This window comes from Rhinolophus ferrumequinum, chromosome 27 (genome assembly GCF_004115265.2).
Source record: "Rhinolophus ferrumequinum isolate MPI-CBG mRhiFer1 chromosome 27, mRhiFer1_v1.p, whole genome shotgun sequence".
Taxonomy (NCBI): Eukaryota; Metazoa; Chordata; class Mammalia; order Chiroptera; family Rhinolophidae; genus Rhinolophus; species Rhinolophus ferrumequinum.
Genome location: NC_046310.1, coordinates 8143571 through 8159518, shown reverse-complemented (window position 1 = coordinate 8159518; position 15948 = coordinate 8143571). Strand labels below are relative to the sequence as shown.

The following is a 15948-nucleotide window of genomic DNA, read 5'->3' as shown; positions in this document are numbered from 1 at the left end:
ATTACCCAAATTTGATTTCTGTACATTAGGGCCAGAATCTCTGTTGAAAGTTACAACTTCCAGCCTGATGATCTTTCTACCACATCACTTAGTCTTGAAATTTGGTTTCCCCTGGGAACAGGACTGAAGAGGTCAAACCATTTATAAAAATAACTGATGAATTAACTGTGTGTTGATCCAGAGGCTACTTTTACTGCAACTTAGACTATTTGGAATATGGTTGAAGGATATGGTCTTGGGCCAAAAGGCCATTGTGTAATCAAAATGGACATTTTCAGTTCATCTACTGAAATACATATACGACTCAGTGTAATCCTCATCCATTTCACTCTCCACAGCTCCCTTAATTTTCTCTCTGTGTGTACCGCCTTTCCTCTTACGTTAGGGGAATTCTAACATTTTATTTCCAGAACATGGCATATGGGAAGCTCATAGCATTCAGCAGTAGGGAAAAGGGAACAAATAGGGGCTTTGATGACAGAAGGGCCCCAAATATTACTTGAAGACAAGATGACATTTAATATTCTTTCTGCCTAACGGAATTTTTGAGTTTTGTTTTTCGTTCGTTTTTGTTTGTTTGCTTAAATAAAACCCGATTCAGTGATAACCAAGGAAGAGAGGCAGAAATCCTTGAAAAACACAGATATCCTATTTAGTTCTTACATGTCTAGAGCCGTTTTGATACGAAGTCTCAAGATCTGAAGATGCCGTTCTCAGGAAAACCAGCATAAAAACCGGTAGGCCCAGGTGAGCATGTTAAATCACAGAGATTGAAGCACACTTGTCACACCGTAGAAGACAGACATGTGTGGTACATTTTATGAATTTTCTCTTAGGAGAGTGCAAACAAATTTGTGTGTAAAAGAATGCACGCCTGCTTGCTGAGCAGAATGTCTCAGAACCTGGCAATGCCCGATAAATGCCACCGTCTCTCCGCAGACACAAGAAGACACCCTTTTCTACACGGGTAACCCTTAATTAAAGTGAGTTTTTGGTGTGTCTCTTCAGGAGAAGGTCACCATGTCAACAGTAATGAGGGAGGTGGCATCGCGAGCATTCCTGGGTGAGATGCGGCCTATTTCTTACTCTCAATTATTGTCTCCTTGTTTGAATCATTAGCATTTGGCAGATTTGTTGCTGAGCTTGTGGTTCGGGTTTCAGACGTGGAGTTACGTTGCGTATTACCTTGGGCTTCTGTTTCTGCCATGACTTGGCATTCCTTGCTGAGTTTCTGACTTGAATTGCTCTACTGTTTTTTGCTGAGCTTTTGCTTTGTCTTGTTGTATTTCTCTCTGGAGTTGTCCCCCCAAAACCTCCTTCCACCGCACCTCCCGTCCCCACCACACACACACACACACACACACACACACACACACACTTCTTCTTCTTGCTATATTTCTAGTATGGCCTGTGCGTCTTTGGCCTGTTTATTTCCTTTTTTTTTTTTTCTTTAAGTTATTCTCCTGTTCAGGACATGCGGCACCCAATGAATAAGCCTCCTTGCTGGCTGCGGGATTCCCAAGTCACCGTGTCTTCTGTCAGCTTTGATGCTGCCTGAAAGGGGTTTCTGTGCTTTGGCTAATGTGCTGGTGTCTAAATTTGCAGTGTTTCAGCTCATTACACTGACTTTAATTTTGATGTATTTATGTTTTATCCATTTCAAGTCATGTTTCTTTCCTCTATCCATTTAATTACTTTTCTGCCTGGGCAACATTGTATGTATACAATTGCTGCTAACGTGACAAAAGGTTTCTATTTAAATTACCAACCCCGAAAATCAATCTCGTGTAAAAGATCCTCAGAACATCTCTGATGATGCCTGACGTTTGTGTGGGAAAGGAAATCTAGAATACTGAGGTCTTCGTAGAACCTAGTGAAGACTGGTGTGTATCTGTGGAGACGCTGACGTACGAGCTGAGTAGAAGGCTATTAAGGCACGGTACTGCTTCCCTGTAAGGAAAGTATACATGGCCAATTTCTGTTCTGTACAGGTCATGCCCTTACAGCAAGGGAAAAAAAAAATCCTTCTTAGGTGTTCGACTTACCTTTAGCTTGACTACCCAAGTTCTTACCTTTTTTTTTTGTGTGTGTGTGTGTCTGTGTGTGTGTGTGTGTGTGTGTGTAAGTAATACATACATTCCTAGATTTGAATCTTGGTCTTTCTCTAATAATTTTGCATTTGGATTTGAAAAGTCAGCGAGATTGATTGAATTTCCATTGTGTGCACAGCGATATGGCAACTGATCTGAAAACAAATGACTTGGGAAGCATGGTAACTTTTCCTGTGTTCGAAGACTTCCAATAATGGGAAAACAAAGGAAAAGCAGATGAGGGGGACATCTTTGGCAATAGAAACGAGGAGAGCATCTCGATAACTACATGGTTGGCTATTGGAAGGGTTTACATTGCACACCTCCTACAGACATAACAATTGCAACAGCTCTTGGAGATGCTTCGGAGTCAGAGGCCTGGTGGTTTACCTGAGAATGTGTCAGACAGACTTCATCCATTGGCTGATGAATATATTCAGCAAATGTATTTTCCCCTCACGTGGTTAGTTCTGCTTCATGAGACTTAATGCATATATACAAGAACTTACTCTTTACCTGCTCTATTTATACCATTCTGTATTTGCCTCAAGGAACATTTCATATTGCCCTGTGATGTTGATCAAGGAGAAGAAGAAAAAAAAACTCTGTGTGTGTGTGTGTGTGTGTGTGTGTGTGTGTGTGTGTGTGTGTTTACGTACATACACATACTGGTTTTTCTTTGGTAAGTGCCCCTTGTCTAGTGCTGGTTCATTTCCCTGGGCCTCCATTTTCTCATCTGTGGAATGGGGATAAACGAAATATAAGAAACAAATAAAATAACCTTTTAGAGTACTCGGCTCATTGTGTATCACATGTGAGAGTTCCGTGAATGGAAGTTATTTTCTTTCTGCTTTTCTCTTGTTGGTGTGCATCGTTTCACTCTATCATATAAAACTAAATGTCTGGCCCATTTCACACCCAAGTGTATTATGACATACTATTAATGTATTAGCACATTTGACCTTGATAGGAAGCAAAGTTCCATAGCTTCGCTGCATAACAAGAGGCTGGCACATTCTCTGATTCCTGTACTCTGTAGCCTCCTTCTTCCAAGGCTGTGGCACTTCACCTTGACGTTTGGTTTGCCCTGCCCCATTCTTTGGGGCCAGTGCTCGATTCACCTGGAAGATTCAGGCTCATGCTTGTAGACTCTCAGGAAGTCAATCCTGGTGAAGAATTTGGCCTTGGCTTTGCACACTTTTGACAAAGGGCCTCCTAGTGTCTTTTCAAGACCCACACCCATCACTCCCATTTTTTTTCTTGCTGCTGGTACTTGACTCCCTATGTGTTCTTGGAAACCATCTTTAGAACCTACATTGCTACCTGGCTCCCAGCAGGCTGCTCTCTGAGACGAAAGTCTATGTCTGTAGTCATCTGTGAACTCTCTAGTTTCTTGCTACACACAGCCCTGTGTCAGATTGTGCCGGCTTGTCTGGCCTTCCAAGTTTCATTATGCGACGGTTGTGCTTGTCTGTTCATATCTCTCCATTCTAGCCGTCTCTTCCCCCCCTCTTTATTCTGCCTGTTGTGGCCCTGGCATGTTTTGACTATCAGCTTATCGCTATGCTCTGCCCAGAAAATTAGCAACTGTGCTTCTTCCCTGAGCCTGCAGTGGTGTGTTCATATACCACCTACCCACCCCTGTAAAAACGTCTGCATTGAGTTCCACCTTTCTTTCCAGATCTGATCTGTGGCTGGACAGCTTTACTCCTCCATATCGTGCACACTCCATGTAGTTAACACAGCATTATGGTCTTGCTCTTGTGACAACCCTACAGTTTCTTTGTCATTTTTGCATTTGTAGTCCTTTTTGTGACAATTCCGTTTAGCTGGAAATACTTTTTCAGGGATCCCTTTTGGTACTTTAGATCTCATTGGAGTGGATTCGGTAGGATCTCACCTTCTTCCAAATGACGTTCCATATTGGACAACGTTGTAACCAATATTTAGGGCAGTGGGCAGGTAAAGGGAGCAGAATTTTTATGCACTATGAAGCAATGTCCACTGTGGTAATGAAGCACCTCCATGAAATTGTTCAATACGTGAGTTTTCTTACTCCTCAAATAGTCTAATTGATTGTTCATTGGGTTCACTCAGCCACAAGTAGAGAGAAACTTTGTACAGACATCATTAGTTTTTCTCCATTTAGAGATTAATCATGAAGAGCTCTGGCTCTTTAATTCTGTAATTTGTATATTTAATGGGCTGCTGCAGAATCTATGACAGTAATTAGCATAGCCTGAAAACTCATTAATACGTAACAACATGATTAATGCAGCATTAATGCAAACATGACTGAAGTTATTTGGGTTATGTAGTAAGAAGATTAAAGCGAAAATGTCCTGTTTGTTTTACCAGTGGTGAGTATAACAGGGTGACAAAAATAAATAAATAAACAAATAAAATGACATAAAAACAGGTATCAAATTAGTGATTTTAAAATAATGGGGGGAAAATAAACATTTGAACATAATGATTTTTTTTTTCACTTAGCTCTAAAATTTAGGGTATACAACATATTCTCTACTTTTCTAGGTGTTCACTTATTCATACGTTTATCATTACTAAAGGGAAGTTCATTTAACCTTTTAGTTTACGCAAGTCAGTCGTTCAGGAACTTTAACATGGCATTATTATGTTATTATTATGCCGTCTTTGACCAATGTGTTATATACATTTGTTTTGAAACTTATGTACATTATTGTCTTTGACAAATAATCAAAGGATGTATTTCTAATTATATAACAGTTATATACTTCGCCCTTCTCTCCCTGTATTACCATCGTAAGTAAATGTTCAATGCTTTTTAAGGTACTACCACTTTAATCCATATATTTCAACAAAACTGTCATCCATTGCATGTTAAATAGTGATATGTTCAATAATGTCTTGGGAGGTAAAACTGCAAATGTCTTGCTTGTTGTTCTTTCCCTCTCATGGAGCCATGCTAAAGCCCATCTTTTTCCCCATTTAACATAATTCGCTTTATTAGCTGCCCTAAACTATAGACAACTCATTTCTCAATCTTATAGTCAAATACCAAGAGTCATTTAGATTATCTATAACAAAATTAGCATTTTCAGATCAAGCAATCCGAAAGACTGAAAAATGTGTATATAAGCTTTCTCGTGATTGTCTTACTCTAAATCTATATTATGAAAAGGTTTATGATTTTATTTTTGAATAAATAACTAAGTGAATACACTAGGTGCCTGGCTCTTGGCTAAGCCTTGGAGGCACAGTCATTCCATCTTACATGGTACCTGCCCTAGGAAATGACTGTTGAATAGAGGCTCCTTTCAATCTAAGGATTTCAACAGTCACGAACAAACCTGCAGGCTAGAAAAAAAAAGCAAGTCAGGATTACTTGCCACCAAGAGATGGCACAGTTAGTGGCTTCAGTCATGGCTGTATTTGTAGGGCCAATGGGTTGGCTAACAGACTTTGAAAAGATCGTCTGTTTGTAATGAGAAGAACCCCTGTAAATGCAGTAAAGAGGTAGATACACTCAATTTTCTTTAACGAGGTGTCTTGCCAAATTTTCTGTAGTTTTTTTTTTAAATCCTGTATGGAGACTTTTCACTTAATTCAAATCTATCTTTCACCCAAATTGACCTGTGTGAAATCCAGTTGTAGTATACATTTAAAGCAACATATTTACAGGAAAACTCGTCTTTATATAAAGATTTGTAATGTTATATTAGACTTCTGATGCAAAATTAAGCAACTAAATTGTACTGAAATATATTAGTTTTTGACTTATTTTTAAAAGGAGGATCTAGAAACACAGAAAAGGCACCATTGGGTAAAATCATTTGCCTTCAGTGTTTTATTTCACCTCTACGGATTTTAGTGTACTAGAGAACTGTTTAATCAGGCTATTACCAAAGTGAATAATTGACTACTTAGTGATTCCTGGGCTATTTAGTGATGGAGTTTTGGAGATCTTCTTATATGTAAGCTGTTTTGGAATAGTTGATATAAGACCATCCTGATACATGAAATGGAACAGAATACATGTGCCCCACAATATTCTAGTCGTTATTTCTATATTCTGATGAAATGACCAGCTTTCCTAGAACATGGCCAGTCCTTTTTTCTATGAAGCTAGGCAGACTCGTATATCCTATCCTATTTCTACTGTTGACAGTGTTTCTAATCACTGGTCCAGAAAACTTGAAAAAGGAGACATTTGTTGTTGTTGTTGTTGTTGTTGTTGTGTCCTGAATCAAACACAGCCAAAACTTGAATATGTGTAGAGAACCTTGCTTTTTGTCTGTGGATATAATTCAGGGGGCCTGTTGTTGAGGTTCTTGAAGGGTGGTAGAAAGGACGCATTGGTGCTTTCATTATTAAAGGGTGGTGTCATAATTAGTAAGCGGTATCCCAGCAGATTTGGGAAATCAGGAGTGGTTTTGTGCCTGGATTTTGGGAAAGCCAGGAAGAAGCACATTGACTAAAGATAAAAACGAAAAAAAAACAAATATGATCTCTAAACTCTTGGGGGGTCCGTTGTCACATCTTTTCCTCATTGGTATTCTCAGTGACATGCGCTGTCAGGTGGAGACATTCAATATGCATTTCTGAAATAAGAACATACTACGATTTGACACAGAACTGTGGTTCTGTATAAGGAAGGCCCGTGCGCTGCTGAGAAGTTGGACTGTGAGAAGGTTGCATAGGTGAGGTCAGATGCTGAGGCTTTGTTTTCACAGAGAAGCCCTGAGATCACTCGAGTTCCAGACCCCATCTGTTCTGGAAGTTGTACAGGTATCCAAGGTGTATCTAGTTACAAGCTTTATGTTTTGTAATGTGTAAACGAAAGCTACACTATAACCCTTTGTTGTTAACATCAAGGGCTTCTGAAAGCAAGCAAAAATCACTGAACTTTAATAATAATAATAGCTAATACTTCTGTAGGGTCAGCTGGGTCAGGGTATTTTATACATATTCACTCATTTCATCCTCCCAAGAACCTTGTGAAAGAAAAAAGAACCTCTCCTAGTCCCTTCTTATCCATGAGGAAATTAGGTACAGAAAGGCTAAATAATTTGCCCAGGGTCACACATAAATTAAGTTTTAGAGCTGGTATTTGAACCCAGGCAGTCTGGCTCTAGCATCTATTTTTAACCACTAAGCCAAACACCAGATTCCCTTTTCTTTGGCGTTACAATAAAGAACTGTCTTAGCAAAATGATGGAGGACCTTAGGAATAATTTTGTTTTTTAAATACTGTTTTAACTCTCTCAGTGCTGAAAGTTGGAGATGAGGGTGAAGGCTGGGCAGCTGCCTGCTGTTTAGCCAGCTAGAGGGTTACGTCCTGCCCTGGGCTCTGTCTTCAGTACATGGTAGATGCCGTCAGTTCCTTTCTGTGCTCTAATCTTTTCCCTTCTCGACATTATCTCCAAACATGGTTAATATATTTTAAGTGGTTTAATTGAGAGGAGATGCAATTACATTAACTGATTAAAACATTAAAAAGTTTGTTCATAAATATGTTTGTGCACAGGCAAACATTTCTCTGATTGGTTTTTAAAGCAAGGTGGACTCATTTCTACTGAAGTGCATTTACCTAATAGGTTAGTGTCGTGATAAAGTATTAGGAATGAATTAATAACCAAAGTTAAACATATGCGTTGTTACCGTGCCAGTGTATTCTCAATTCCCATAATAGTCAGAAGTAAACAAAATGGAATTGAGTGGCAGCAAACGTGTACTCAATTACCTACAAGGATTCGCTTTGTGATAAGAATAGCCATTCTGCAACGACATGGATTAATAAAAGGATTCTGAGGTTTTACTTTTATTCATTCAACATGCATTTATTGGAATCCTAGTATTTTCAAAAAAAAAATTGGGAGATAATCAATGTTGATCAAATTTATAGCTTAGATACTCTTTGGCTTGGAAAAAGACTGCTCCCTTTTAGTAAAATAGTCTTTCTCTCTGGAGAGTCCCCCAGCTACCATTGTAGTAAACCACTTGATACCTAACAAACCATGGTTGCTGTATCTGTAGAACACTACCAAAGACCATGTGTGCTTGTAGGCAGCCAACAGGCTTCCTCTGGCCCTACTTCTGACAAGCAAGATAAAGGGGTAGGATCGGAACAGACTGACTGGCCCTGAATTTCATGACTAGGCTACATTAGCTTTGACGGACCTTCATTCTTTCATCCCCATTCTTGCCACTCTCTTATTTATATAAGAGGCAGTGTGATGTGATTATTCCAGCATACTCAAAATTAGCTGTGTGATTAAGCATTGATCTATGGGAGGACTGCAAGCCCTTGGAATGCTTTTCATTTGTTTGTTTGTTTTTCACTCATCACAAAGATGGAGTTACAGCCAGCTCCTTCATCTTGGGTTCCCTTACTCTTAAAGACAGGATCCTTCCATATAAGAACCATGAAGGGATTATAGCATTATTTTCAAAATGTCAGACTAAGAACTGGACAAGTTAAGTTCATCTTGAGCTAACAATATATTATTTGAAAGTACAACAAGAAAAATTGTTTTTATTTTATTCCATCTCTGTGAACCTAGTTGGCTCCAAAGAAGTCCAAAATACATTTTCATATTGGTCCAATTGCTTGGGACCCACTGTGATTGTTACCGGAGCGGCTTTAGTGTAGATCTCCCAAAGCAGATGTCTTAACCCCCAAAGCAGATTCCTTTAATGCTGCTTGGGGTCATTGAACACTGTCAGCCATTAGACTTGACAGGAAAGAAACTAAAATCATTCCAAGGTCAAGGTCACTCAGCAGTTGTACGCATGCTGCAAGTGAGTGGAATTTGATTGTTTTTCTAAAATACTTGTTTTACAAAATAAAACACTTCGTATACTTAGTATATTTAAAGTTTGAAATCCCTTTTATTCAATTTGAATCAATATACATTTAATTCCACGAAATATATGTACATAAGTGTATGTATATAATTTTGCAACGCTGTATATGAATTACATATGTGTATCTATGTACATATGCATGTACCTAGGTTTTCTTTGTGGTATAAAACATGAAAGTGGTACTGATACATTTTATAGATATATATCTAAAAGTTAATTTTTAAATGTTATTGAAACAAAGCAAATAATGATACAAAGTCACTTTGTTAAAGGGTATTCTCATAACTGGCAATTTTCTTTAACCTAAGCCTAAACTTCATTTACTAGAGTCTCTTGTCAAAATACCAACCATTTTACAAGATACCAAGGTAAAACCTTATCTATTTCAGGAAGCCAGAATACATGCTGAATTTTCTCTTTTGCTCTATAAAATAGTTAAGTATTATGTGTAGATAACAATTCACAATTCAATTGTCATGAACTGGCATTCAGTTCATATTTTAGGCTATCATGACTTCAGCACACAACAGTTTTCTAAAATGAGCTCAAAGTGGAGCATATTTATGTAGTAGATGAAATATTATAGCTGTTAAGGTGATTGAAATTGAATACATATAATACAGTCAACACTATATACATGAAAATGAAGAATGACAGCTTATAATTATTAGATGGTGGAAGCATTTTGATTAAGAATAGTTATCATTCTTGTACTTGTCTTTTGAGATCCTGATTTTCTGTTAATTATTGTATAAATATTTTGGTGTACAAGAGCAATTTGAGGGCATTATCTGGAAATGGATAGATGGACTGCTGTATAGATAAGATACAGATATAGATACATCTATGTAAATACATCTATTTTTACCCAAAACTTCATGTGATTTAGGCCTATAGTTCTGTATTTGTAATTAAGATTAAAGCTGTTCAGAAGAGGAGGCCGTCGAAGCTGGTTTTTGATGACATTGGTTGCATTTTATCATATTTAACTTGTTGATTGCTTATGATAATGAAATGTTTGCATTGGTGGTGCCTCCACGGGGAATTCTTTTCTACCTCTTTCAGCCTAATGTTTCCTAAATATTTGAGATGCAGCATAGTCATGTTTAGCTCTGCTTACCTTCCACAGAACAGTAACTCAAGAAACATATGTTGAGAGAAGAAACAAAAGTGTGTGAAAAATCAACTAGAAGCATAGTAACCTAAAACAATAGATAATAACTGGACAAACGAACACTCACCATTCTACTTAATGGTAAAAAAACAAAAACAAAAAACCGCTATCAATTCTTATTAACTCAGGAACGATCAATAATCCTTGTCATCTACATTGTTATTTAGTATTCTGAAAGATATAGCTCATATGTTAAGACAGAAATAAGAGATATGACTATTGGAAAAGAGTAGAGAAAATTATTGTGTCTTTTTATCCCAGAAAAAAATGTGTTAAAAAAAAAGGGACACCAAAACCTATTACAAATATTGCAATAAGATGGTTAAAAATAAATGAATACTTTTTTATGACTCAGCAATAACAAATCTAAAATGATCTTATTCACACTGGCAATAAAATATATAAAATCTTATATAAAATTAAAAATGTATCTGCAGGATCAATTTAAATAAAAGAAAAAACAGAAATGTATAATTATTTTAATGTTAAAAGGGAATGAATTGAGGGATAGTTAAAAAACAGAAAAGAATACTGAGAGGAAGGTTAAATTGTCAGATATTAGAAATTTTATGAAATAATAATAAGGCATTCTGCTACAGAAAAAAATCAGTGGAATAAAATAGAAAGTGCAGAGACTCATTCAAGACAATATACTTTAATAAACTAAGAGGAGATTGCAATCATTAAACATTCATTCAGCAAATATTTTTAAACATCTATTATGTGCCAGCCATTGTGCAGGGTGTTGGAAATGCAGAAGTAAATAACACTAACTTCTTGCCTCATGGAATGTATTATTTAGTAAATGTTTAAATATCTAGGGGGAAAAGAAAGCTAAAATATACCCTATCTCATATGTCAAAATAAATTCCAAATGGAATTTATGTTAAATATACAAATACAGGAAATGCACAGGAAAAATGTAAGTAACAAATTCTGAGTAGGGAAACCTAATTATATAAGCAAAGGGTGGGAGATACCATTATACAAAAAAAAAAAAAAAAAAAAAAAAAGTTTTTAAAACATAAAAATTAACACCATTTTTATATTAAAAATACCACTTAAAAGCTAATCTATGAAAAAAGAAAGTAAATGGCTGTAACATGTGTGACAATGAAATAATGCCCCTAATATGGAAAGAGCACTTGCAAATCAATAATAAAGACAAACAAATCAACTTTAAAAAACAAAAAGAAAAACCATGGCAAACAATTTTGGAAACACCCAAATGGAGAACTATTACAAAATAAGTTAACTTCAGTATTCATCCTAGAAATACAAATTAAAACTAGAATAAGATTTCAGTTTTAATCCATCTATTGCTAGATGGTATCTCCCAGAAATGCCAGGCCAAATCTCCTTTTAATACTGGAAATGTCTTGCCTTAAAATGGTTGCAAGATTACATATAAGGAACGGAAAGGAAATTAAGCAACTTGAGAAGTCTTTTGCAATGAAGTCAGAATGAAAAGGCTGTTAGATGATAACTGAAGTTCATAAACTTATAAATTCACACAGTGCTGGTAGGTTTTAGAGATCATCTGAGGTAATATCTTCATTTATAGGTGAAGAATCTAAGGCCTTGTCTGTGAAGGAAATAAGAGCCCTAAAATACCTGTGTTTCAAAAAATATCTGGTGGCTTCGTTTCCTTGTCGCTTTATCATTTGGAGATTGTAAAGCATTATTAGTCTTTATAACAGTGATAGTCAAATGACCACAGTTTGTAATTGTTCCTAGGAAGAAATGAGAATTATTTCAAAAGATGAAAGAGATATTTTTGTTTGTTTGTTTGACAAAGATTAGGATTCCCTATAGTTCCCCAAAACGTCCTATGTAGTAAAACTCTTTATTCTTGTGTTTTTTCCCCCTCTACTATTTGCCTATTTTTTTATCCTAATCTATATTTCCAATGTATTACAGTTTTTAAAATGCTGATCTACTGTTTCCCAAGTTCTTTTGTGATAAACAGCTCAAAAACAATTTAATTTACAAAAATTAAGACATATGTTTAAATATATAACAAAGCTCTGGTACTCTAATAAAGAGTTAGCCATTTGGGGATTAATTTCAGGTCATTTATAGTATTTTCCGATTAGTTGTCAGATGTTATTTTGTCAAGTATAGTCATTGAGAATTTTGTTATTCACCTATTTACAGCGATGGTTAGCCATAAATAGTTTATAAATACAGACATTTTTAGCACCACCTAATGGCAGTCAAGTAAAAAGAAAAAAAAAACTTTTCTAATTTAGGACTTACTTGTGTAATTCAAATTAAGCTATATAGCTACAGTTGCTTCTATTTGAAACCTTTTACATTCCTTGGTGTGCCATGTAGGCAGCTAGAAATCCATCTGCAAGCAATTGGCTTGGATGGGAATGAAGCAGAAGGAATATTTGATAATGAAACTAAGGGGTTTTTGCTTTCTTTATGAGAGCAAGGATAAGGAAATATCTGTGTAATAGAATCCATTGATTTTATGTGAAGAGTGTCATTTAATTTTAGGAGCTTATGCATCAAGACTCCATTCCTCATACCCCAGTTAATTTCCATACAAAATATACCTTGACTAGTGTATTAACATATTTAATTTGTGTTGTTTTTCAGCAGTTGTTTATAAATCTCTGACCAATTTGATATAGTAGTCTAATAAAGCATCTTTTATCTTTTTTTTTCCCCCCAGAACTAAGAGTACTATCTTTCTGTTTATTCAATTGGAATTTTCTATAGAATGTGAGTCAAACAATATGATTTGTCCCAGGACTAAGTAGTTCTTACCTGAGGCTGTAGCTATGTCATATGGTTCCTAGCAGGGTGTGAAAAGTGTACTGGGGGTGGAAAGGTGAATCCCACTGTTCCTGAGGAAGTTGCAAACTACTGAACCCGGTTAAATCCCCCCACCTAGGGAGGACTTTTTTACTAGCCCAGCCTGAAAGGGGGTTTCTCTCCTTCAGACTTTCATGATTCTGGCCAACTGATTTACTACTCAAAGCAGTATTCACTACTTATTCAATATGGTGCTCTTGAAATGTTATTTGATCCTCAGGTATGCTTTGAGCTCTTGATGGGCATCATATGATTTGTCTGTTACAATACACACATTTGATCTTTCCAACTAAACTGGGGAACTCTTTGAGAACAAAGATCACGTCTCTGACACTTTTTTGGGAGTTTTCGAGCATTAAGTGAAATGCGTTACACACAGAGCTCCCTACTATGTGTTGAACAAGGGGGTTACCAGCTAGCATGGAGGTGGGGCCATCTGCTGAGAGTAGGAAGACATCTGTGTGACCATTGCAAACTGCCTCTGTTTCTTGATCCTGGAGAAATTTCTATGAGAGAAGAGCATCGTGTGTCTAGAACAGCGATGACAGGTGACAGTTTGGTTACGAAATGAGGTTTCAGAAAACTAGCTCTATGGGCCACTTCATAGCAGGTCTTTCCAGATTTTACCTTCTGTTACTGGACTGATTCTCTAAACTTCATAACTATTTTAAACAAGGTCCCCTCTTTAAAAATGTCCAAAAAAACAAACAAACAAAAAAACCAAGAACATTTGTTTTTATGACTCTGATACTATTTTCACGTGGATACTCTGAGTATCCAATTTTGGGTTGACATCATGTCTTTTTATTTCGATGAGTTTTGCATACATTTCAACTTCATTATATATTGATTAGTGGGACTGCAGGCTCGAGTTTCCAAGTACAGGTTGGTATTCATAATGGGTTATATTTAAAACCAAATGGCTGAGGTTGTCCCCGAACAACGCTGTGTATGACTCCCTGACTGTACTCACCGCATCATAAATAATAATGAAAGTAAATGTGCGTTTATCAGAATCAACAAAACTCAGCAACGATTTGCTGATTGTACTTGTCTCACCAGGCGTTAAGGCCAGCTTCCGAACAAGGGTACCTGAAGGTTTGATCGTCTTTGCGGCATCACCTGGTACCCAGGAGGAGTATTTTGCACTTCAGTTGAAGAATGGACGTCCTTACTTTCTTTTTGATCCTCAGGTAAAGGAGTAATCGTAGGAGTTGAGATTTTGGGGGGTTTGCTAGGTACTAAGGTAAGTGCTTCTCTTTTCACATTGAAACCTATCCAGGAATTTGGAGGCCACTGCTATTATTTTCCCCCACTTTCCCAATGAAGGGAATGAAACATAATAAAAGTGATGTGACTGGCCCACAACTAACAGAGCAGAGCTGAGATTCTACGCGATTAACAACATGCTGCCTTATAATGAAGATGAAAACTTTGAAATGCATTTGGATAGATCTGTTTTCATTTTCCTTGAGAGCAAAATTATGTCTCTGTTTATTCTCTCTCTCCCTCTCCCTTTCTCTCTCTCTCTCTCTCTCTCTCTCTCTCTCTCTCTCTCTCTCTCTCTCTCTCTCTCTCATCACCAGCAGTTATTTAAGTGCCTATCTGGTACTCTTGTGCCGAGTAGTGTGGTCTATAATAGTTTTAGAGTTAAATAGAACCATGCCCCTGTGAAACAATCTCTGTAGGATTCAGTAAAAAAAAAAAAAAAAAAAAAAAATACAAAACTTATCTCAGATATTCATGAATGTTAGGAAAGAGAAGTATGAGATGCTGTGTATTGTGGGAGCCTAAAATGAAGGTCTTTCTTTTCTTAGTTGTCAGTTTTCTCTGAAAATGTGATGTGTAACTAAGATATAAAACGAGGAGGAAAAGTTGGTCAGGCCCAGAGCGTATGTGTGTCCATGAGGACGTGTGTTGGAGGGAGGGCAGGACAGGGGCATATTGGATGGGACCTGACGGGAGGTGCCGGGACGAAGGTTCCCAGAGTGACCAGCAGATGTGAAGTGGCTGAGGTAGACAGGAACATGGAATATTCGACACATTCAGGGGAATCTGATAGGGCTGCAGAGGAGAGAACACAAAGAAAAAGTGATGGGTCGAAAAGCTGGACAGAGACGAAGTCGTTTAGGAAGCGACTGTGAGGATGGAAATGTTTTCTTCAGGGCAATGGGAGCCCACTGAAGAGTGGCCTTCATTGGACTCCAGGCTGCATCAGGCCTGTGAGAAATTCCTAAATGAGTGAGGTCATGTCAGAGATTTTTTTTTACTTTTCATTTCCTCAGGTTTTCACCTTAAAACTGCTGATCATGTCATCAGCTATGCCAAACAAATGTTTTACATTGCCCTGGTAAAGCTGGCAGTGCTTTCCCCCTCTGTATCTAAGGGATTAGGGGCCATGAGCTCTGGAGAAGATCACAACAGCATGCCCCCTGGGAACCCCCTCACCTTGGAAAGGAAAGGCAGGCCCTGCTGGACCAGGTGTGTCTGATCATCGTGCCAGGCTCCTTGCATGGGACCTCAGGAGGCAAGCTGAGGCCCTCCTGCTTTATTTTAAGAAGCTCCGGAAGCCACGAGTTGGCAACTGGAAAGACCAAGGGAAGAAAGGTTTACTCCTGGTGTTTTAACAGGAGCCTGACTGGTACACTGCAGGTCCTCGGGCACAGTGACTTCCAGGATGCTGATAGGTGGGTGAGGAGAAAGCAAAAAAGACATAGCATCTCACCTAAGCAGATCCAGCATCCACAGAGAGAGGAAGAAGACAGCGTAGATGGCGACTGAAAAAACTAAAAACTAAAACAAAAACAAAACAATCAGTACTCTGAACTTGATTCAATTACAGAGCTGAAAATACTATTTTTCATTCGAAGCCTTTAAAGTAGGTTAATTAGAGGAGAGACACGGTTGAGCCTCACATTCGTAGGTCACAGGACAAAAATAGGGAAAGATAAAGATGGACGCTACTAATATTAGGAAGAAGGAATTCAAAAGGAGAACAGAAAACACATG

At 37.5% G+C, this 15948-nt stretch overlaps 1 protein-coding gene across 1 annotated transcript in view; it reads left to right on the top strand.

Annotated features, from left to right (window-relative positions):
• Positions 1-15948, top strand: part of USH2A (usherin) — a 559517-nt gene that overhangs the window by 203379 nt on the left and 340190 nt on the right. The window contains exon 21 of the mRNA XM_033099662.1: positions 14002-14132. Coding sequence (XP_032955553.1) covers positions 14002-14132 — 131 coding nt within the window. The remainder of the gene's footprint in view (positions 1-14001; positions 14133-15948) is intronic.